This window comes from Guillardia theta (genome assembly GCF_000315625.1).
Source record: "Guillardia theta CCMP2712 unplaced genomic scaffold GUITHscaffold_73, whole genome shotgun sequence".
Classification (NCBI taxonomy): Eukaryota; class Cryptophyceae; order Pyrenomonadales; family Geminigeraceae; genus Guillardia; species Guillardia theta.
Genome location: NW_005434601.1, coordinates 232,769 through 255,036, shown reverse-complemented (window position 1 = coordinate 255,036; position 22,268 = coordinate 232,769). Strand labels below are relative to the sequence as shown.

The window sequence follows — 22,268 nt, the reverse complement described above, 5'->3', positions numbered from 1 at the left end:
CATCGACAGAGGCATGGCTTCCATCTCTCTCCTCCTCTCTCCTCCTCTCTCCTCCTCCTCCTCCTCCTCCTCCCCCCCCCCCCCCCTCCTCCTCCACTCATGCTTGAACAGGACGACGCCTTTCCCGTTACCAGCTACGTGCTGTTCCTGCCGGTGGAGGCAGAGGGGGTTGAAGCTGCTCAGGGGAGCAAGCAGGTGTCAGGGCTGAGCTGCTGAGGGGACATCCCAGCTCCTTCCCAGGAGGGCGCCATGTAAAGTACACGCGAGATGATGGAAATGAGGAAGGCAGAGGATAATACTTCAGGCCATGATTTCGATCATAAATTTATTTCAAACTTTAACTTGCATTTTCTAGATCTTCTGTTTTGAAAATTATGCTGTTATTGATTTAGTATTCAATCCACCAATTACACAAATCTTTACAGTGGGCTCCTCAGAAATCAATAAAATGAATATGTCACGTCATCACCTACTGCGTTAGACGTCGTCGGGAAGAAAGGGACCTTGCGGCCATGAGCCATTCATCGTTGCCACATTCTGAGAGAAAGGATGGTTTGCCATCCTCATAGCTAAACCGGATGAGCACTGCATGTGCGGCTCCTGAACCATACCGTGCATGTATTGAAGGTTCTGCATTTCTTTGGCCTGCAAATGGATTTGCTGCATCTGCAGAGACTGCTGTTGCATCGCCAGCATCATCTGTTGGTTCTGAAAATAGCGCAAAGCAGCAGCTCTTTGAGCAGCGTCTATGTCTCCGTCTTCGTTAACTGTTGATTGCACTGAGTTACCTCCCTGTCCACTCTCGGTCTGATCGTCCACACTGCTGAACAAGGGCTCCTCTTCGCTCAGGGGTGGCTCTGGCATGCCACCCGCATTGTTGCCGTAAGGAATGTTGGCCTTCAACTGACTTCCAGGAAACAACGATTGGTTCATCAACATCTCCTGAGTCAACATCGAGGGCGGAAAGCTGTCAAGATTGTTTGGCGATGTGTTAGAGAAGGGCCGGAGCTCCTGAAGGCCGTGAGCGTAAGGGCAACTTGGACCTTTGCAGCAGCGACCCTGCATGTGGAAGAGGCACAGCTTGGTCTTGAACCTCTCCATCTTCAAAGGCGAAGAGGCCATCAGGCCGTTGTTCATCGATACAGCATTGGTGTATCTCCTTAGCTCTTCCATGCCATGTGCAAATGTGCAACTTGCGCCCTTGGCACACATGTTGTTCTCCCAAAACTTACAGATTACAGTCTTGAAACCCTTTGGAGGCATCTCCGGCATCTGAGGCCAATTTGGACGGAACTGTCCTTGCAAGAATTGCTGGGACATGAGATCCGGAATATTGAGCATACCTTGCTGATTTTGATGCATCATTTGATTCTGAAGTGGCCCGTTGCCGATAGGGGGATTGTAATGCTGCTCCAGATACGTGTTTGCCAACTGATCGGCAAGATCGTCCACTCGCGGCTGAGCACTGACTTCTGGTATGAATCCAGTCGGAGGGGAAGGTCCATTCCTGCACAGGACAACTCAGATGAAAAAGAATCGACACCTTGTCAAGATGAACCTGAACTGTCCTTCTTGAGGTGACGGACCGCGAACGTTCTGGCCTGGTCCTGGGTTGGTCAATCCCCTTCCTGGTTCCATCATGACGACGTTAGGGCGAATGGGCATGCCCGACATCATTCCTCCCAGACTCAGTGCAGGCGAGGAAGTAAGGAAAGGGGGAGCTAATCCGCCGCCAGTACGTGCTCCCTCGGGCTTGACAGCGAACGGTGCACCTCCAAAGGAAGCCTTTGAGAAGCTACTGTTGGTAGGCGAAGTGTTGTGAAGGTGTTTGCTCAGTTCCCTGTTCGGTGTTGCTGCTCCGCTAAGACGCTCTTCAGCCCCGAACCTGTTGGGCGATGCTCTTGACTGAGCGTTATAAAACTCTTCTCGCGGAGAGATGCAACTTTTCTCGAAAGCTCCCCAGCCAGAAGAATCACAAGAGTATGGAGTTTCCCAAGATGAAGGAATTTCCATCGAAAGAGCTCCCAAGAAAACCTCAACTGCACGAGACTAAGGACGAATCCAAAATCTCTAGTTGGGGCTCTGCAAAGAACAAAGATTAAAATTTGGAATAAGAAACAGCGCAACATCAAAAAAGATCTTAAAGAACTCTGGATACAGATCCAGTTTCTAACCCTGATGCCCACAACTTATCCTACATGTTGTATAGCAGAAATCTTGGTTTCGAAAACGCAGCAAAGACACGCGGCCACGGTTTTTAGCAATGGTGTTTGCTCGAACAAAGAAAGAAACAGAGGCAGAAGAAAACAAGTGCAAGGAATCGAGATACAAGACGATGAAAGAGGAAAGGCGGAGAGTTTGCTTCGGGAAAGGAGCCTGGAGTAGGTCAACATGCAATAGCTCAATGCAGTGGTGAGCGAAACGAAATGGGGGTCGTTGGGAGGATTGGATGAGAAAGGAGTACTTGATGCTGGAGATCGAGTTGAGAAAACGAGAGGAGGAGAGAGTGAAACGAGTAAGGAGAGTAATACGGTGGTAACAAGTGAGTAAGTGTAACAAGAATGTCGGCGAACGTTCGCGACAAACGGGATCAGCATTTCAAGGTTGCGGTATGTATTATGTAGGGGGGTGGTTTTGATTCATGGGGTGGGGGTATGTGCTGAGCAGCTAATGGTAAGGGTAGGGGTACTCTATCGGAACGGACATACTAAATAAAGTTGGCGTATATTCAAAGTATTTTATCGTTTACAAATTGCCAACTTAGTCATATTTCACATCTTAGAGAACCTTTTCAAAAACATGGGTAGGTAGTGCACGATCTATGAAAATAGGAGGGTGGGGTCTGTTTGCGTCGGTCAAGGCCAGGGGATACAGGGGGTAGTGATTTACGAAAACCGGGGTGGGCGATACCACCCTAGTGGGAAACCGGGGGATCCCAGTGGCCAAAAAGTGGGGGTAGGGGGTTACAGGATGACAGCAACAAAAGGGGTGGGAGAACTTTAAAACAAATTTAGACAACATGGTTTCGTACCGGAAAAGAAGTACTGAGTTGCAGAATTTGGTACAGAAAAATTATATAATCATCAATTATCAGTACTTGTTGTCCGACGGTAGAGAAAGTCTCTCAGTTTTTCCAAGTTGGGTCAGATTCTTCCTACACAACAATAAAATATGTTGAATATTTCATGAATCCTTCAATATAATTGAATAAAAGCTGAATAGTTTTCAAGTATAATTTCAATTATTGATTTTCACAGTGCATGATAAACCCCCAGTACAAAAACAATCAAATCCTCCAACAAAATCTCGATCGGGCCGTACTCAGACTCCGTTTGATCGCTCCTTCCAAATTATTGCAAACAATTATCCAAATTGTTGTGTTTAAATTGAAATGTTTAAAGGATTTTTTCATAAATTTTAGATGGAACATTCAAATATTACCTGCTGTTCACCCCCACCCACAAAATCTGTGATGCAGGGCTGGTAAAAAAACGAAGGTTCTCCCGGTTCTCCTATAAAATATTTCTAGTTGATCGCATAATGGGGGTAGGGGTTAGAAAGAGGTCCTTCAGCAGAGGGTGAAATCAGGGTGAATCCAGGGGTTCCATAAAGGAGGAAAGCCATATATAGGGGTAGGGGTGACATAAAATCTCCAAGGGGTAGGGGTAAGGAGGATTGATGAATGAGGGGGTGGGGTGTAGCGTCAGCAGAAGATCCGAAGGCTACCCCGTGGGGTATATCACCCTACCCTCTTTTTGATGCACTTACATCGATATGCTTACCTGCTCCCGTGTTTGTTAGAGCCACCCCACCCTGCTCCACCCTTTACGCCTTGGCGGCTGTCTACTACCCCTAACCGCACTGTACCCTCCCCAATTTCCGTAATGTCTACCAGTCATGGTACCCCCGACTACCTCAAATCCCTACCCCCTAGGCTAATAATCTCTACCCCCGCTTTTTCCCATCCCCCGATACCTTCCGTTACAAATAGAAGACACGTAGAAACGGTTATACACTACGTCGCGCGGACAACTTTTGATTGCTAATTTCCTTACACGGGCCCGCCCGGGCCCGACCGGTCACCGGGTACCCGGCGGGTCAGGCTCACGATCTGCTCAGTGGGCACAAATTCACGAACGGCCACTGAGAACTTCGGAATGACGACGCCGCCGGCGTTTGCTGTTGAATACTGATATATTACAAGCTGCGGCTCCTGACCGCAGCGCTTTCAACACTTGAATTGAAAGTCCGTCACTTCTAGTAGAGGCCGCCTCAGCGCCGCGACTTGCCACAGGCCCCGGGCCCGCCGGACTCCGGGGCCTCCGCTGGAACTTGCGGCCGCTGGGCCGCATCGCTCAGTGGAGTAATCCGTTGCCAGTGTGCAGTACAATGGGGGTTCAGGGATCAACGTTGCTTCCGGCGGTGTAACAGTGACTGATGGAGCTACGTTGGGGCCTACAGCATGAAGGAGTTGGTTGTCATTCGCACGCTGCAATCATAACGTTAGAGAAGAAAATAGAGGGGAGCAAGTCGATGTAAAAGACCTGAGGACAGTGGCGGTGGGCAACGTCCTGTTAGCGAGTGAGTATCGTTCAGGCTGGTAGAATCTGTTGAGGAAGAAGAACATCGCCGCCATCGTCCAAGAGACCCAGACGGAGAAGGCCACCTGCACGTGACGATCAACGACAAGAGGAGGGGAGGCGTCGTGCTACGTAGGTGAACCCCAGAGGGAAAGAATAAACGTAGATGAGAAACAAGGAGAAAAGCATCAAGAATCTTGAAATAACACCAGAGTCAGCGACGGGAACTCACGATATCCAGTGAGAAATCTCGGGACTTACAAAGTTGGGAATTTGTACATCGATGGGTTTCCACGAACTCTCATCAGGCAATAGATCTCGCCAATCCACACCAAGCTGAACACCATGAAGGCAAGCATCTTTCAGGACAACTGTCAGTCTTGAGCCATGGGCAGGCCTCCTTCATCGACCTGGTCCTCAAAGAATTCGAAGAGGAACATCAAAACTCCGATCATGATGGGCACAAACGCCAAAGACTCGAACAAGTGATTGAAGAGCAACGGGACGAAGGTTCCACCATGGCGATGTTGAAACCTTGCCACCCTTGAGTGTACATCTCGCATCAGGGGTCTCATCTCACCTCAGCTGGAGCGTGAATCTCAAGATCCGCAAGCGAGTCTCCTTCAACGTGAAGGTGACCAAGGCTGTTGTGGCCACGACCAGGAAGAGAGTGTTAAATACTGCTCTGAGTTTGTGCAGGGCAATCTGAACGAATTCCATCACAAGGCTCGCCTACACTTCGGCATCCTGGCTCACCTCCCACACGCCGTTGGGCTTCAGCTGGAAGTTGAGGTTGTAAAGGTCATTCATGTGCATCACATGCACCCAACCACCCACAGCCCCGTTGATCGGGTACCTAGCGATGGAGAGCAGCTGCATAGGGCCAGAGCAGTCACTCGTCCGCTCCAAGCAAAAAGATGCGTCACCTGGTTCAGGATGACGGTATCATATCCGATGAGGTATTCCAATGACCAGCTTACAATCCCAGCTCCAAAGCAAGGGTCCGTCGAAGAGAGAGTAAGGTTCAACCGCGACGCATTGTGGGATTTGAGAGATCTGCAAGGGTAATTCACAACTCTCGTCTGGATCAGCATGTCAAGGTATGCCTGGTTGAAAGTAGAAGCAGCCCCTTCTCCCTACTGAACACGTACACGGGAACCTGATTGATATTTCTCAGACCACGACTGAGACACGTCAAGTCGTAACCTGCATCAAATCCTCGAGCTCGTCTAGAGCAATGGCGATGAGAAGTGCATCATCATGCGTGAGATCCCGCAGTAATGCAGCTCCACTCGCTGCCGCATCTACAATCCGGTCTTCTTCTACCCGCGCGACGAAGCTGATTTGCCTCGGGGCAATGGTGACATCGAACTTCTGTCTTGATTCATTCGGATCGGCTTCCAAGGGCCAAGAAGTCTCGATCTTTTCTTTATGACGAAAGATCCCCTCCCCTGGAGCTTTTTTGAATGCTTCACCGAGTGCTCTGTGGTCCTCTCTGAAGATCTGGCTGACAAGATCTACTTCTGTGGAGTTGTTGGCATCCGATCTTCCAAACAACCTTGCAGTGAACGCCTTCCATCGTTCCTGAACTACACCGAAACCTTTGTTCGTTCTCGGCGCATTGCTCTGCGCTTGGGCTGCAGTCGTACTGAGTATAGAGTGCTTTCTGGTTGGCATGTTTGCTGCGAGTCCCGAGTCCTCTGGTGTCGGAGAGTTACGTTGCATCGTTATCACTTGATTCATCATCTCAAGCTTCAAGTGCTGTGCGAGACGTGACCAAAGTCCCACAACACGGATCTCGAGGATCTCAGGTTGAAGATCATTGATCAGCTTAGTGGGAAGACACTTGTTCTGTCCGACAAAATTGACATGCAGCAAGACCAGCAGAGCAAGTAGCCAGATTCCCAACAACATGAAGAACACTTCCATCACCTGTAGCGAGTTAATGAGGATATTCTATCAGCCACCACGATCCTTTCATACCTTGCTGAGAGTCCTTTGCCATCTGCTCCAAGCATTCAACCTTCTCGTGGGAAGCCTTGGTGGAATCCTCCGCCTCCTGTCAATCCTTGCGCGACCAGTATCAAAAAAGCCTCGCTCCGAACTCTCATCAGCTGTCTCTGAAACAGGTACATCAGGGGTGCGCCTTTCAGACCCCGACACATCTCCACTCGTATGATCACTGGGCAAAGATCCATTGGAATTCTCCGTTGTCCAGCCTCGCATCCACCACCCCTCGCCCATGTCCCTGCCATTCGCAAACCCCATGCTACCTGTTCGAGAGTCCTCGCCCATAAATACTTGATTACTCGCAGAATCATCTGACTCGTTCGACTCGGTTCGATGCACTGCTATGCCATCCCCCTGTGCAGTTTGAAGCTCCTCATCACCGTCTACTCGCTGTGAAGCCGGTTCCGGCGTCAAATCCGCATTGTTTGAGTGAAAGTAAATCGGAGATGAATGCAACAAGGCATCATCGTTCAGTCCATGCTGCCTTGCAGGAATATCCATTCCAGCTTGTTCGTCATTGTGAGTATCCCAAAGATGCATAATAGCTGCTCACCGGGACACGCGAGTCAGTGAATGAACTGCGTCCAATCACAATAACAAAGCTCCTACCTGATGCGTTCGTCGAGATGTCAACTTTCCTGCATGTGGCGTCGGGAGCTGCATATTCATTGTCGGTGCTCAAGTTTCGAGCATGGTCTACTTCGTGCGAGACATCGTCTCTGCTATCTTCGTCTAGAGCGTGAATGTTGGCAACGAAGTCGATTCGTCCTGTTTCGGCTTTACCTCCCCGAATCTCTCTTGCCTCCTCCTCTCCCCCCTCATCTCGTGTAAGATCATGTATCTGGAGCTGATCCTGTCCTCCTCTTCCCTCTTCTCCCTCTCCTTCCTCCTCCCTTCCATCCACCCCCGTCTGCGGTCGACCCAGCATCGCCTCGCTCGACAGTCCCACCTACCCACCCTACCCCCATGGATTCTTACCTGTACCCCTGTAGCTCGCTGATGATTACTACCCCACCCCAGGTATTCCGAAAAATTTACATATCGATACCACCCCTTGACCCCCCAGGTTCACACCAAGAAGCTCATAACCTTCTGGAATCATGGGAAGGGTGATGGAAAGGGATTTTGGGGGTAGGGGGTGGGGTGGTTTGTGGACATCTGCCCTGCAATGGCGGGAAGGAGGGGAATGGACTGGGAGACCTGAGGGGAACAGCAGAGAGCACGCGAGAGGGTTGAGGAGGACCGAGGAGAAGGATATCTGTGAGACATCGAAACAGGAGGAGAAAGGAGGAGGCGAGGGTGATATTGCTCAAGGAGGAGGGGGAACGAGCGAGGAGCTCTTTTCTAGGGTGTGTACAGGAACGTCGTCGTTCTCACCAAGATGAATGCTCTTCCTACACCTCACGACAATCAAAATCATCTTCACAAAGTTCTAACAGCATGTAAATATTACTTCCAGCAATCAAAATTCATCAGATCTCGAGCCCACGAGAGCAATCTACATGTGTCCTCGGACTCAAAGTTCAATGCGGGCCTGATTCTTCTTGGACGGCTGGCCTCAAAGCCACAGGGTTCTTCTCAGCAAGATGAATCTCCAGCTGATGATTCGCTTGTGGGAAAAAGCAGCGAGGAGATCTTGACACGTGTATTCCTTGAGACCGGCCTAGCAACCTTCTTTCATATCTTGGAGCGAGATTCAACATACAAACAGGTCATGCTGCAAACTCTATCGCTATCGTTGAGGGCAGTGCCACCGCTGTCCTTGCGTGACCTACCGACTCTACCTTTAAACAACCTTAGACGGTTGAACGGGTTTCTAGTCGACACCTTGAACAACGAAATGAGCAGTCTAAGTACTTCAGATGTCATGGTGGAGCAAGCCATGGATTCGTTGGTACACTTGATGATGGCTTTGGGCTATCTAGAGATCAATCAATCATTTCTCACACTAATTCAAGCATACCCAAGGTGACATCATTTTGTCCTGTTGAAGGTTATGTGGCTCACCTCCATTGCTAGTTTGCTGCAATTGCGTCACGTACAAAGCTTGCGGAATATTTCTCTCATGCGGGAAGACAACAGCCCCCTTAAAACGCCCAAGAGCAAGAATCGAAAGATTAAGATGATCTGGTATGTGATTTCTGTCTGCAATGTAGAGTTCTTACAAGTCAATTGTAGCTTCCTTCCTCCGTTTGGGTCGGACGATCATGTTCGCAAAACTTGGTTTAGACGAATGAAATCGATGTTACACTCTTTCGGTATCTTTACAAAAGATACAGAAGTCTCAAAGGTATCCCATGGCATCCATTAAATTCAAAGTGTGATTTTTTCCAGGCATGGACCTGTTATGAAAAGCAAGAAGACGACAGTGCTCATGATATACTAAAGCAATTATTTTTTCCTTCACAAGACACTTTGCTTTCAAATTTCCCTACACCTGCTTCTATCCGAGAAGGCCTGGAGAAGGAATTCGCATTTGAAATTGAATTAAGAGCTCGAGCTGACGCCTTTCTCGATAAGGTAACTGTCACAGACCCCTGAAGTATCTGAATGTTTTTTTGCAGGTTGAATCACTTCTACGACATGCCCCCCTGCTTTCAAAACACATTGCAGGAGCTGCTATGATACTTCCTATGATGGGTTTGGCTCGTCGTTTGAGATTTCACGATGGAACAAATCAGAGCGTGCAACCAAACATTGTACCAGCACACGTAATTTTCGGCAATGAAGCGCTGAAGAATTTGACGGCATTGTAAGTTTGATTAATTGTGCTGTCTTCAGCCTCTGACCCTATCACTTATCTAGGTTTCGAAACCTTTTCTATGTTCACTCTGACGAAATGATGGGAGATTGTGATATTTCCTCCGAGGACGTACTAAACCTTGAACATGAAGCCAAGATTTTGTCTTTGATATCTTGGCTGAGCATATTGAAAGTCAATTTGAACTGGATGCTTGCAAATCTGAACAAGAATGGCATCTTAGAATCAAAAGATGTGATGAATCATGTTGGTGAGGTGAAAGAGATCTTGGAAACCATAATCTTCGGGAGAAATCACAATCTGCCTGAAATCCAACCTTTAAGCAAGGATGAAACTGTAGTGAATGTTGCGATGGATGCTTTTTCTTATGGGGTCCCTGTGATATATTCACAAATTGATGAACTTTTGGATGCTCTCCAGGTAAACTTGTGTCTCATGAATTGTTAATTGGCGAAACGTTTATCCTTTTGCTGATGCTTGCTTCAGGGCCTACAACAAAATGGAAGAAATCGATCACAATCAAATTCACAAATGATCAAGAATACTCAGATACTCCTAATGAGAAGAATTTCGCATTGTTCGTATTTATGGAAGTTGATCTTCGGTGACGTCCCGGAACAAAGCTTGGAAGTAGATTGCTCACGTACAATACCTGCTACTCTGCAGAAAGCGACAAATGTTTTCAACACTTTTGTATCGGAATATTTCGATGATCTTCATGATGTTTTGGAAACACCTGATTATGCAACTTTGGAAAAGCGTCATTCTAGACATATGAGGCCGGTAGGTGAAGAAGATACTTTCTGGTACTGGGATCTTGAATCTTCGAAGAATATTTCTCTGGATGAGACAAAGATGATAGTCAAAAAATCGAATGGAATGAATGCAGGGTTCATCTTTGGTTCTGTTGGATTTGTAAGTGGAGTCCATAGCTGGTATGTTAAGATTGATGGGACGCCATCGAATGTTAGAATTGGCTACTGTCGTTCGTCCGATCCTGAGCAAACCTCAAATTCATGGCATTTTGAGTTTCCGAATACACTATCGGAAAGATCCAAACAAGAAACTTGTTCTGTACGGGTCGAAGACAAGGATGTTGTAGGTATTCATCTTGATTTGTTTTGTGGAAAATTGGACTTCTACAAGAACAATTTGTATATTGGCTCTTTGCAGAATGTGAATGGAAAAGTTTATCCATTCGTGTATTTCCCATTTTCTGCCCATAACGTGACAATTTCTCGTGAATATAAATCGCCTACAGCGACTATTCAACCTGCATATGACTATTCTGAGGTTTTGTGCAGATTCGTTGGCACATATGTAAATATGCTTTATTCTGCTTGTCAAGATTCTCCAAATATTCTAATGTTACCATTCAATCTTGCAGTTCTTGAACAAATTTATTTGAAGTTTCATGAATTTCTGGACTGGTTCGCTGGGAAGGTTCAGAAGCAAGACGAGGATACAGCTGTTCTCAAGCAGATCTTCTGGTCCCTCATGAACCAGAGGTTGTTGTATGCAGACGATAGCAAAGTAACACATTTCTTACCACTTATGGCCAAGCTGTTAAACGCATCATCTCACTTAAGCTGTTTACCAACGAGTAGCTCTTTGTTTCAAAGTGTTGTGAAATGTGTATACTCTCTTCAGGAAATTTGTTCACATTTTCAAGATCTTATGACATATGATGGTCGACACTTCAATTCATTTTGTCTACAGGGATTGAGATTTACTAGTCCAGAATTCTATTACCGCATATCTCAACCATCAATCATATTTGACTGCTGGTCCCTTCATATCATCCTGAAGCGAGAGCTATCGCCGCCCAATTGTGTGGCTTCAACTGTTCTGTCAACCTCACATTTCTGCCTACAGCTCGATGAGCGAAATTGTCGAGGCACTATAAGGATTTTGGAAACGCCAAACAACAAGTTTTACTGGTGTTCTGATGTTTCGTGCAAGATTGGAATGTGGATTTGCGTTTCAATCAGTTGCCAGATGGGCAAGATGACTTTGTTTATCAATGGTGTTGAATCTGGACAGATCCCTATTTCGTTCCCATTGAATCTTTTAAGGATCGGAACGGCCAGTGATTCCAGTCCAGACGACTTTTTCTGCGGATCCATCCGAGAACTGCATGTTTTTGACAAGGAAAAGAATGGAGAGGAGATTTTTGGAATGATCAACAAAGGAATGAGCTCCGGTATTGGGCACCTTTTCAGCATTGAATTTGGCAACAAAGTTTCAGATAAATTGCTGCAATATGGAAAGATGCGATTGGAAATTAGTCATGCATGTAAGAAACCAATGAAGCAAAGAAAATCAGAGCTGGTTCCACTGGAAACGCATTGGTTGTATGAGTTCACCAAAGAAATCAACGCATTGGCAGTGAGGCATGCGCTCTTGCTTTTTCGTGGAAATAATGAGAGTGAGGAAGAGCAGCTTTGCAACAAATGGCTCAATTCTCTTCTCTTCGCGCAGGGTGAATCTGTAAGAAATGATGCATTGAATTCAATTGCTTTTCTGGATGGTTGTACAGATGACGTTTACTTTCAAATGTTACAACCTAGAATTGGAGTCAGATTGTCAACAGAACTGGACAGACTAGAGCGGTCCATCATAGTGGTAATGCTTTATCACCTACAATTGTTGGATGTTGTAGAGAGCTCAGTGACTCAGAACAGCCCATCGAATCAAGTCGAATTGTGTTGTAGATGCGCATCCATTGCAGCCAGAAACATTCGTCGGCATGTAATGCAAACCAAGGATTTTTACAACCAATCTGCTTTGATTGAAGAGAACGACAATGGATGGGATAAATTCTGTTCTCCTATTCTAAAGAGGTGCGAACTTTTGTTGAACCTGCCTCCAATGACATCTCTTGACCATGAGCTCAAAAGACTCGTGCATTTGCAAAATGATGAGCACATTGGCCATAAATCAATTACAGGAATGAAAGATCTTCCGGTTGAGCTGAAACTCACCATCGGAGCTGTCTTTGAATTTTTGAAGGATGACATCGATCCAGAAACTATTTCAGTTTCACTCCAGAAAAGAAAGCAAAAGGCAAAAGAGTCCGAAAATGGCTTGGCAGCCTTGATTGATTTGCTTGCAGTTTCCCAGAAGTCATCATTGAGCTCGGACGCCCTGTGTTTGCTTGCATATGCACCTAATGCGAACGCTCATTACCTCTCTGGCATCTGTTCAAGCGGCCTACAAGCTGAACAGGAAGTAAGATCAAAGTTTTACTCTTTGGTCACCTTCCTTTTAAATGTTGGCAATGATGAGTCACTGCAGCCACAGATAAGAATTGCTGCTTTAACTTCTCTAACTACATTGTACGATCATGCTGATCTAGAAGTCATCCTTTCAATGCTTGATGGTGATCATTTGAAGTCGTTTATTCCTGTGCAATCCTCGTCTTATTCCCAACTATCAAAGACATGGTCGCAATCGTATGAAGTCATGAAATGCAAGAACAGATTTCTTGGCTCTTTAATGATAGGAGTGGGGATGAATAATCGGAAACTGCATGAAGCATGCAAGGCCAGGATCGCTTCTGTAATTGGATCAAACATCTTTTCGATTGTTAAAAGGCTGAACTTTAACAAATTGCTTTGTAACACAAATAATTTTCAATCTTGGGAAGGTCAAATCGCAGCTGTGTGTGGAAGTATCCTCCCGATATCCATGCGACTTACTTCCGAGTATGATGAAATCCTGCAGTGCAAGGTGCTGGCTGGAACGGTTTCTTTGAATGGTAAAATACACTCTGTGGCTGGGAAATCCATTCGATGTCAAGGTTCGAAAGAGCTGATGCTGTTGTATTCACCAAATCGTCCGCTGCATGGGCAAGAATATCATGATGTTCGGTCTAAGCATATTTTGATTTTCCGATGTTGCATGCTAAATGACTTCCACATGAGTGGAGTTCTGCTCACGGCAAATTCTCCACAGGAGGGCAAACTTCACAGATCTTATTTCGATGAAGAGCAAAATATCTCAAATGATTTCGATATCAAGAATTCTCAAAATTTTCAAGTGTACAAGGTTGATAGAAGTCCAGTTCCTCGTGAGTTTCTCGAAAAGAGCTTGCCCTTTTCTTCTTCTCTGACGGTCACTCCAAACTGCATTGTCCGCTGTGTATCCTCTGAAGAGATCAAGGGGATAATTTTGTCAAATGAGCCGGTATCATCTACCAACAATTTTGTCGAGATGCAAATTGTTACAACATCCTCGGACCCATGTATCGCGATAGGTATCGCTTCCAAACCCTACAGCTATAAGCAAATGTTGGGTTGGAATCGCGAATCTATCGCGTATTATGCAAATAATGGCAACCTAGTTTCGCAATCCAATTTCGACTTGAATTTCGGGACCTGCTGTGGCCTTGGCGACTTGATATCTTGTTACATCACCTTTTCTGTAGAAAAGGAGCCAGAAACTGTTGTATGGAGCAAGAATGGACAGTACATAGGCTCAAAGGATATAAGCGGATTATTTCAGAGACCAGTATATTTTGCATTTGCGACGATCAATACCGATGATGGCGTTTTCATATCTTCAGGCTCACCGAGTAGAATACCTTTGGAGGGGCTGGCTGAAGAAGAAAGAGTTCTCGATCTCATTAACATCAAAGAGAACCAGGCTAGTATGAAGATCGATGGTCAAGTTCTGGTAACAGACGAGGGAATCAAACTTATGGCCGCGAGGAATGCTTCGTCCTCTGCGATTTTTTCCCCATCCTTAGAAGGGCTCGATACATTGATTGTAACAAGTACAATCTGTTTGGTACTGAACGAAGAAACATGTGCTCAAGGTTTTCATTGTCTTGTCCTGTTTCGGGGTGCTTGTGGCCCATGTGACAAACAAAATTGGTCGGATTCATTTCTCCTATTCGAAATACAGCACAGAAAGCATGAATCTCCAAGTGAAGCCGTGGCTGGATTGGAGTTTTCGATTGATATTCGTATTGCTGGCTTGAAATACTCGAAAATGATTTCGTTCCCAAAGGAGACTGTGAAGGAGCTTTGGTTGAGAGTGGAATTTTATCCAGGCGGAAATTCAATACCAATCTTCTTGTCAGATTCTGAGAAACTGCTCGGCGATATACCTTTTCTAGTGGTCCCTTCCCCAGCTATACAGATTTCAAATGAAATTGAATGTGGGGTGACCATAGATAGCAATGATTGCATCAATTTGGCAGCGGAAAGCGAAGTTTCAGCAGCTCCCCAAGTTGAATTGACTGTAAAACACTGGAAAGTTAAAACCAAGAAGTACGAGAGTGGTTGCCAGATAAGAGACTCGAATCTTGATCTTTGTACACAAGAAAACCAAGAGCTGAAATTCTTGCTATCATGTGTTCATTCCGTGTGTCATGATAGCTTCTTTCGAGCCAAAGTACGGAGCAAGAGTTGGCAGGAATCCTTGTGGGAGATGTCAATCTCAGAATCACTTGATGTGGAGGCTCGACTTGAATCCATCAAATGTATCGTATCATCGATTGTTGAAGACTGTGACAAAGACTTCATCCATCGAAATTTGAGGAAATTCATTGATTTCTTGACGGAGATTTCACCAGAGCACTTGATCATGAAGGCAAAGTCGAGTGTGAACGCCTGGAACACAAAGCCATCTGTCGTGACTTGGTATCAACCTCCCCAAAATTTTCGTTGTGATATGAAAGGATATTTTGCTTATGGGAAGAGTCTTCCACGATCCAGCCTTGCCTTCAGAAGAAAAGTTTTACAAATTTTTGCTTCGTTGGTGGTCAAGCCGTATGTAAGAGATGAATTTACCTCGCTCGTTTCCGAGCATTTCCAACAGTACAGAGAGTTCTGTCATCGAGGAGATTGCACTGCAATCAGATGGGGATCGATATTGGCTTTGGGTGGAATTCTTGATACTCTCCTTTACAACAAGAATGGGGCCGCCCTGAATGATGAGTTTCCTCATTCTGAAACTCTTGTAAAGGATTTTTTCGATACTTGTAAGGTTATTTTATCATGCGGAAAGGACTCATCTGGAATCAGTTCGCCGCATCCTTCACTTGACAGCAACGAGCAATCTAACTCTCACACAAAGACAATATTTTTGTCTATGTTGAAAGCAAGATTTATGAAGTGCATTTGGGAATTCACAACATTTAGAAAATTCCAGGAAGCTTTGTCTATGGATGGGGATCTTATGAATTTGGTCGTGGGATCTGCACTGGCTGCGTCGGGGCTTCCTTATGTTTCCCGAAGGATTTCAAGGAGTCAATATCTTTTTGATGCCCAACATAAATCGTCCAAGACAAAAGTCTATGAAAATGGAAGACAATGCGAAATTACTAAAAACGTTGGTCAAACCATCATGTTCGACCCGCTGCTTTATCGTGGTTCTGGACTTCATTACATCGAATTAAAGATTTTAACAGATCCTGCAAGCTATTTCTTAGTAGGTTGTGCTGTTCCAGAATATCCTTTGACAAAGTCATTAGGCGATGAAAATGGAAGTTGGGCATGGGCAAACGATGGCGACACTAAAATTGAAGGCAAATGGAATGGTCAGTATATTTCAAAGTTGCCTAAATTTGCTGAAGGGGACCATATTGGAATGCTGTTGGATATGGATGCTGGCATTCTCAAGTTTACTAAAAATGGTGAATTACAGAAAGTTGAGATTGACTGCTCAAAGCAAGATTTCTTGAGGTTTGCCATTGGGTCCACAAAAGCCATCAAAGTTGAAATTGCCGACAAGTGTTTGTTCGATCATATAACTTTAAGCAAGCAGAGTCCTTCATGGCTTACAGTAGAGAAGATCGTTGCTAAGATTGAAAATTTGTCTCTACAAATTGCATACGGGGTTTCCTCTCCAAAGACCTTAGCAGTTGGAGAGGAAATCCAAGAACAGATGAAAACGATGGAATCTCCTGGCTATCATGCTCATCTGAAACGCTTTGTTAAGGAAAATTCCACCATGCAAGAATGGCATAGCATTGACGAAGACATGTTTTCAAACCTTTCGTCGCTTTCCTATGACTGGTTTGGTGACACTTCGAAAGGGTCTGAGGGTGAAGACAGTTCCAATTCTACGTGGTTCACTACTGGAGACAAAGGGAAACTTCTGTTGTCGTGCGAATCGTTCCTGGAACACACGTTCGCCAGATTGACTATACTTGAACTACTGAGGTTCAGGATGCCATCATGTGCCCACTTTATGAGTATCGGGCATATCGTTCAGTTGCTCTCCTACTTCTTCCCCCCCGGGTATGGTCGTTCGCGAAGGATCATGTCATCGGGCATGTACCTTGAGATCACTAAGGTATTGGACGAAGCCCTGAGAGGATGGTTTTCTTTGTCAGTTGCTGAAGATGATGCCAGCCTATCTCAAGATCTATCTCACCTTGTCAATTATTGCATCCAAGTGTTGGAGGAGATGGTTGGACTGCAGATTGTTCAGAAGAAGGGGATCAAATATTTTCTCTGCCCAGTCAATGGAAGAATTCCAGTTTCAGCAGTCTCATGGCAGTTGCCCACCAAGGTTAGGATACAGGATCACATGCCTGAGAACGAAATTGAAGCTCAATCGCGTCATTCCACGTCTCTGGCTATTTGGCTGAGCTCCCACATCGCTGAGATTTGTGGGGTAAAGAATCCAGGAATAGACTCAAACTTGAATCGCTTCGTTGAGACACTTTTAATGGCCATTTGCACTCAACAAGCCGGGAACGTACAAACTTCCTTGATACAATCCCTGCAAGGAATCTTACGATGTGGGAAAAGTGGATTGGAAGTTAGTTGGAGCCACCAGTCCCAGTCACTGATCCGTGAGCTGCATTATTCTGCGATTGTTAGGCTGGAAAAAGAGCTAGGTTCTGGACGGAGCCCCCCTGGATGCCTGGATACCAGAGATCGACGCCGATCGTCTGAGCTCAAGGCCCTCGTCGGTCTGCTTATCTGGATCGACTCTTCCAGTGGTATGCACAATGATCTGAGCCCTTGGAGGAGTGCCCTGAAACAGAAGAAGAACTCTACCAACAAGACATCGAATCAAAAAGAAGTACTCCGCCAGTTAGGTGAAATGGGCTTTTCATCTGATGACATCACTACTGCCTTGATAGCCACGGACACGAATGAGCTTGATACTTTGCAAGGTGAGAAGGGCCAGGCGGTGATTGGCTTTCTATCTAAGATGAACGTTGGCAAATTCTCAACTTCTTCGGATGAAGACAATTTCGATGTAGAGCTATGTCCAGTCTTACGAGTTTTGAATGTGAATGACCTCTCAAAACACACTTTTCGGCAAGTCCAAACTCTAAGCAAGTCGAAATATGGTATCTCCCTTGCAATGTTGGATAGTTTGGGACTGTTGGCTGAGGCATTGAAAGCCTTCAGGGCCGAGTCGGATCCTCCAGTATGGCTGAAAAATTGCTCAATGAGGTTGGGGGCTGACAGGCATCAATTTTTGACATGGAACGACACCGATCTCAAAGCTGGAGTCCGGGTGACAAAGAATTGTGCAGTCCTTGGACTTGAATCTCCTCTGGAAGGTGAATGGCTGGGATCTACAGGAAATTTTCCTTTTGATGATTACTTTAATCGCATGACATTTCGCATCGAAGTAGAAAATCAATCTGGTGCAAAGATGTGCATTGGAGTGACCAATATTATAAGTCATCATCAAGATCCTCTGTATTCAGCACATTGGTCCATTGCGATACAAAGCAACCCTGAAACGGGAAATTGCAAGATTTTTTCACTCGATTCAGAAGGAAATGTTTTGCTCACACCAATGGATGCGGTTTGCCCAGCATTCAAGAATGGTACATTTGTCTGCTTGGCTGTAGATCGAAACAGGATTCTGCACATACACGTCAAAGAAGGAAAGGAACCCGACAGGCGACTTGACCTTGTCGCGAGGGTTGAACTTCCTTACGGAGGATTTTTTGTGCCTTTTGCAGCTTTAGCCGATAATTCTGCCACATGCGAGATTTTGAATGATGATAGCTTGAGGAGGCAGAAAGAAACAGACTCAAAAAGCTCTCAATTTCATGAATCGTACCTCTTTTCGAACCAGGTATTGTGTCCTTTTCGGAACAGTTCCACGAAGAAGTATTTTGACTGGGATCAGGGTTTCGACTGCAAGCAATGGAATGTCTGTATGGATACCCTGTTGGTCCAATACGTCGCTGATCGCTCCCATCCAAAGAGCAAGAAGGAAATCACTCCTAAGAATCTGTTCGACGAAAATGAAAATGTGGAAGAGACTGTGTCATCTACTTATTGTCTGCTCTCGAGATTCCCATCCGAATTACCTCCAACGATTCCCTCCTCTCCAGGCATGAACATTTCAAATGATTATGGAATGCATCGAGATATTCAGAGTTCCTACGAGGTGGAACAGAGCTCACTGGAGAATTGCAGTAGAGCATCGGTGCGTTCGAGGTACTGCCTGCTGAAAGCCTTCAACAAGATTTTGAAGGATTCGATATCTCTGATCGATCTGAGCAAGATTGATTGTCAAGACAACCTTGCACATTACCTCGCCTACAGCAAAGGGAGGATTTTCCCCAGCGTCAAGGAGAATTTGATGAGGTTGGTGATCCATCAGACCAAGGATCCTCACCTTGTTCCTTCCATCAGTCTGAACAGAGGGATCTGCACAGCAGACAAGAGAAAAAGAGAGCTGACCGTGTTCTGGCAAGTCTTCAACGCTGTAGAATCCAAGAAAGCAACTCTGAGATCGGTTGAGAAGCGCGGCAGCGGCAATCAAGCTTGGATTACGACTTTTGAAGGAGAAGGAGGTAGCGATCATGGAGGTTTGTTCCGAGAATCTGTCAGGGAGATTTGTGCTGAGCTGCAATCCATCAATGGTTCCCTCAAGTTGTTTGTGCCATGTCCGAACCAAAGGATGTGCATAGGAGAAAATCAAGACAAGTGGATTCCAAACATCTTCGCAACAAGCGCGTTGCATCTGAGCATGTTCCGATTCGTAGGTTCGCTGATGGGCATGGCTATCAGGACGAATTCTCTCTTGGAGTTGGACCTGGCGTCGTTGGTTTGGAAGAGACTAGTGGGAGAGCTGGCGAACCTCTCAGATATTTTTCGCATGGACGAGGCTTTTCGTGCGCACTACCAGGTAGTATAGCTTAGCTGCATGCGATGAGCTCGGGCGTGACGTAGATGAACAGGATTTGTCCAGCTGCGCATCAGAAAGAGACTGGATAGCGAAGGGGATAACATGGACCTACCGGTCGAGCATGGGAAGACATCTCGTCTTGATCCCCGGGGGAGGGGATACTGACGTTCAGTGGCAAGACAAGGACAAGTAGAGTTTGACTCGGAACACTTGTGTGTCAGTGACTCTGGTCCACAGGTACCTGGCTGAGGTTGTACGGCACAGGCTGTCAGAGTTCGAGTTGCAAGTCAATGCGGTGAAGGAGGGGCTGCACTCGGTCGTCCCCCCTGTTGTCTTCTCGCTCTTCACCTGGAGGGAGTTGGAGGCCAAAGTCTGCGGCACCTCCGAGATCAACGTGGAGGCTCTCAGGAAGATCACCGATCACAACTTGCCCGAGAAGGAAAGGAACCCAGTAGCCGTCATGTTTTGGAAGGTGAAATGTCGAGGTTGTGCAAGTAGTCTCTTAATCTCACGTCAGGTGGTCGAGAAGATGACCAACTCAGACCGTGCGGACCTCTTGGCGTTCGCCTGGGGGCGCAGGCGCCTCCCCCCGAACAACAGTAACCTGCGTCTGAAGATCGAGCTGCTGTCAGGGAGGGGAGATGAATCCCTCCCAGAGGCTCACACCTGCTTCTTTGCCATCGACCTACCCAAGTACTCGAGCGAGGAGGTCATGCACTCTAAACTGCTGTACGCCATCCGAAACTGTTCGGCGATAGACAACGACTTTGCCGTCCAGAGTGAAATCCTGTTTGACGCTGAGTCAGAGCTGCTGTCGTTCTCCGATGGGTTGGAATTCCATGACGGCGCGATGGAGAACGAGGGCGTCGACGAAGAAGTGCAGGACAGGGACGTGGGTTCACGCAAGTCCTCCCAGCTCCACATCCCTTTGGATGGTGGCCATGAGATCTCTGCCTCGTCGGCTGACAAGGTCGAGAGCGATTTCCTGCTCCACAAGCATGCGTACAAGTTCATGGAGTTGGCAGAGGCGAAGTTCGGGTCCAAGGTAGTCGAGCCTCTACTCTCCTCCTGTTCTGACATGTTGAAGCATCTGGCCGGAGAGGCCACAGTGGACGGACGGGATGTCGAGCAGGAGAGTCAACAGTTTGAAAGTGAAGACGAAGAGATGGAGATGATGTGGAATGACCGTGGGATGTTTTCTGAGCTCGACCAGATGACTCAGCCTCTCGACGACAGCGAAAGTGAGAGCGATAGTGAGTCCGAAGAGGATCACGACCATGACGACGAAAGCGGCGATACGCTGGAGGTTTACAGCGAGGATGAGGATGACTCAGATGTGGAGCAAGTGTCGACCGAGGAGGACGAGGAGGACGAGGATGACGAGGAGGATTCGGAGGACTCTGACGATTTAGTGATGTTCTCCCAGCAGACCGACGGCGAGCAAGATCCGAGCACCCTAAACTTCGACTTGCTACCATAGATTTGATGTTGCAGCTCTTGTGAAATTCTACCCGCTAGTTTGAATTCTTCTGTCATGGGACTGACCCTCCTATCATAGCCTCCAGCTCGACCCGTCATCCTCTTCATCGCCCTTGTCCAGTCGGTCAGTGCCTATGCGCATGCCCCCTCCCTTTCACCTCCTCCATCACAAACTCGACATCCGCGTGGCTACTCAGATCGTCCAGGGAGCAGCTGCAGCTGCCTCGCCACTGTCTGCACTTCAGCCGACGAGACCGTGAGCAAGAGGGTCGCACCTTCTTCTCTAGCTCACGCATGACAATCCTGCGAGCCCGTCAGACGAGATACGAAGGGCAAGATGACGTACCACAGGCCATAATTGGGGAAGGCGCAGGGGCGCTTGGAGCGGAGGAGGAGGAAGGCGTCGACGAGGCTGAGGCCTTGCCGCTTCATCAGCCACAGGCACGCGATGGTGCAACTTCTTGACGACCCGGCGGTGCAATGGAGGAGAATCTGGAGGAGAGCGAGATGAGAGGTAGGATGGGAAGGAAAGAGAAGAGAAGAGGAGAGGAGAGGAGAGGAGAGGAGAGGAGAGGAGAGGAGAGGAGAGGAGAGGAGAGAGGAGAGGAGAGGAGAGGAGAGGAGAGGAGAGAAGAGAAGAGAAGAGAAGAGGAGAGGAGATCAGGACAGGGCAGGGCGGGAGGAGGAACGTTTATATGCACCGGGTGCCTTGAGTCCTCCATCAGAGCATCAACAGCCGCAACCGCGTCCTCCACGTCCTTCACCCGAGCCTCCAGTCAGTGCCGCAATGCGCGTGCTTCTCACCTTGATCTGAGCCTCAGCTTCCGAGGAGGCATCGGAGAGGTGCAGCTCGATGACGCGGTCGATGCTGGCCCTGGAGGAGAGGAGGTCTGCCGCTGATCCCTCCTCGGAGACTGTGAACAGCATGTCTCCCTCTTTGACCCGAGGGTCCTGCGCTGCTACGTCGATCACCTGCTTACACGAGGTCAAGCCGATCTTGCAGGAGGGAGGAGGGATGGGAGACAGTCAGGAAGGGGGAGAGAGGGGGGGGGGCGGAGGGAAAGGAGCATGGAGCGAACATGTGAGCAGGAGCAGGAGGCAGGGGCAGGATCACGAGCATGGGCAGGGGCAGGGGCAAGGGCTTGGGCTGGGGCAGGGGCAGGTTCAGGGGCTCTGGCAGGGTCAGGGGCAGGGGCCGGAGCATGAGCAGGAGCAAGTGCAGGAGCAGGAGAAGGATGCACTGACAGACTTTATGCCCAGTTCTTCACAGCTCAAGTTCCTCGCAGCAGCGAATCCTGGCTACGAAGAGTTTTCCC

The 22,268-nt window shown here is 47.2% G+C and overlaps 6 protein-coding genes across 6 annotated transcripts; 2 read left to right on the top strand and 4 right to left on the bottom strand.

The window, feature by feature from the left end:
* Nucleotides 1-1,002: 1,002 nt before the first annotated feature.
* Nucleotides 1,003-1,263, bottom strand: GUITHDRAFT_76217 (hypothetical protein; the record flags this gene model as incomplete). The annotated part of the gene is made up of 2 exons (XM_005826637.1): nt 1,003-1,101; nt 1,144-1,263. Coding segments are annotated over 2 exons (219 nt in total), but the record flags the coding sequence as incomplete, so codon positions are not given.
* A 51-nt stretch (nt 1,264-1,314) lies between these two features.
* GUITHDRAFT_154353 (hypothetical protein) lies at nt 1,315-2,071 on the bottom strand. The gene has a single exon (XM_005826636.1). It carries the CDS (start codon nt 2,011-2,013, stop codon nt 1,522-1,524), a length of 492 nt encoding a protein of 163 aa, XP_005826693.1. The 5' UTR covers nt 2,014-2,071; the 3' UTR covers nt 1,315-1,521.
* Nucleotides 2,072-4,455: 2,384 nt separating this feature from the next.
* On the bottom strand, nt 4,456-6,778 carry GUITHDRAFT_114208 (hypothetical protein; the record flags this gene model as incomplete). The annotated part of the gene is made up of 12 exons (XM_005826635.1): nt 4,456-4,489; nt 4,545-4,666; nt 4,713-4,776; nt 4,842-4,939; nt 4,991-5,114; nt 5,161-5,285; nt 5,337-5,453; nt 5,507-5,636; nt 5,732-5,739; nt 5,787-6,512; nt 6,564-6,700; nt 6,736-6,778. 12 exons carry the CDS (start codon nt 6,776-6,778, stop codon nt 4,456-4,458), a joined length of 1,728 nt encoding a protein of 575 aa, XP_005826692.1.
* Nucleotides 6,779-10,716: 3,938 nt separating this feature from the next.
* On the top strand, nt 10,717-12,524 carry GUITHDRAFT_114207 (hypothetical protein; the record flags this gene model as incomplete). Its single annotated transcript, XM_005826634.1, has 6 exons — nt 10,717-10,884; nt 11,227-11,291; nt 11,343-11,833; nt 11,891-11,976; nt 12,031-12,194; nt 12,467-12,524. The coding sequence occupies 6 exons, from the start codon at nt 10,717-10,719 to the stop codon at nt 12,522-12,524; spliced, it is 1,032 nt and encodes a 343-aa protein (XP_005826691.1).
* Nucleotides 12,525-18,924: 6,400 nt separating this feature from the next.
* Nucleotides 18,925-20,239, top strand: GUITHDRAFT_76204 (hypothetical protein; the record flags this gene model as incomplete). The annotated part of the gene is made up of 4 exons (XM_005826633.1): nt 18,925-19,473; nt 19,502-19,662; nt 19,711-19,945; nt 19,991-20,239. Coding segments are annotated over 4 exons (1,194 nt in total), but the record flags the coding sequence as incomplete, so codon positions are not given.
* A 786-nt stretch (nt 20,240-21,025) lies between these two features.
* On the bottom strand, nt 21,026-21,879 carry GUITHDRAFT_114205 (hypothetical protein; the record flags this gene model as incomplete). Its single annotated transcript, XM_005826632.1, has 6 exons — nt 21,026-21,064; nt 21,111-21,182; nt 21,228-21,255; nt 21,299-21,444; nt 21,654-21,710; nt 21,757-21,879. The coding sequence occupies 6 exons, from the start codon at nt 21,877-21,879 to the stop codon at nt 21,026-21,028; spliced, it is 465 nt and encodes a 154-aa protein (XP_005826689.1).
* Between the last annotated feature and the right edge of the window lie 389 nt (nt 21,880-22,268).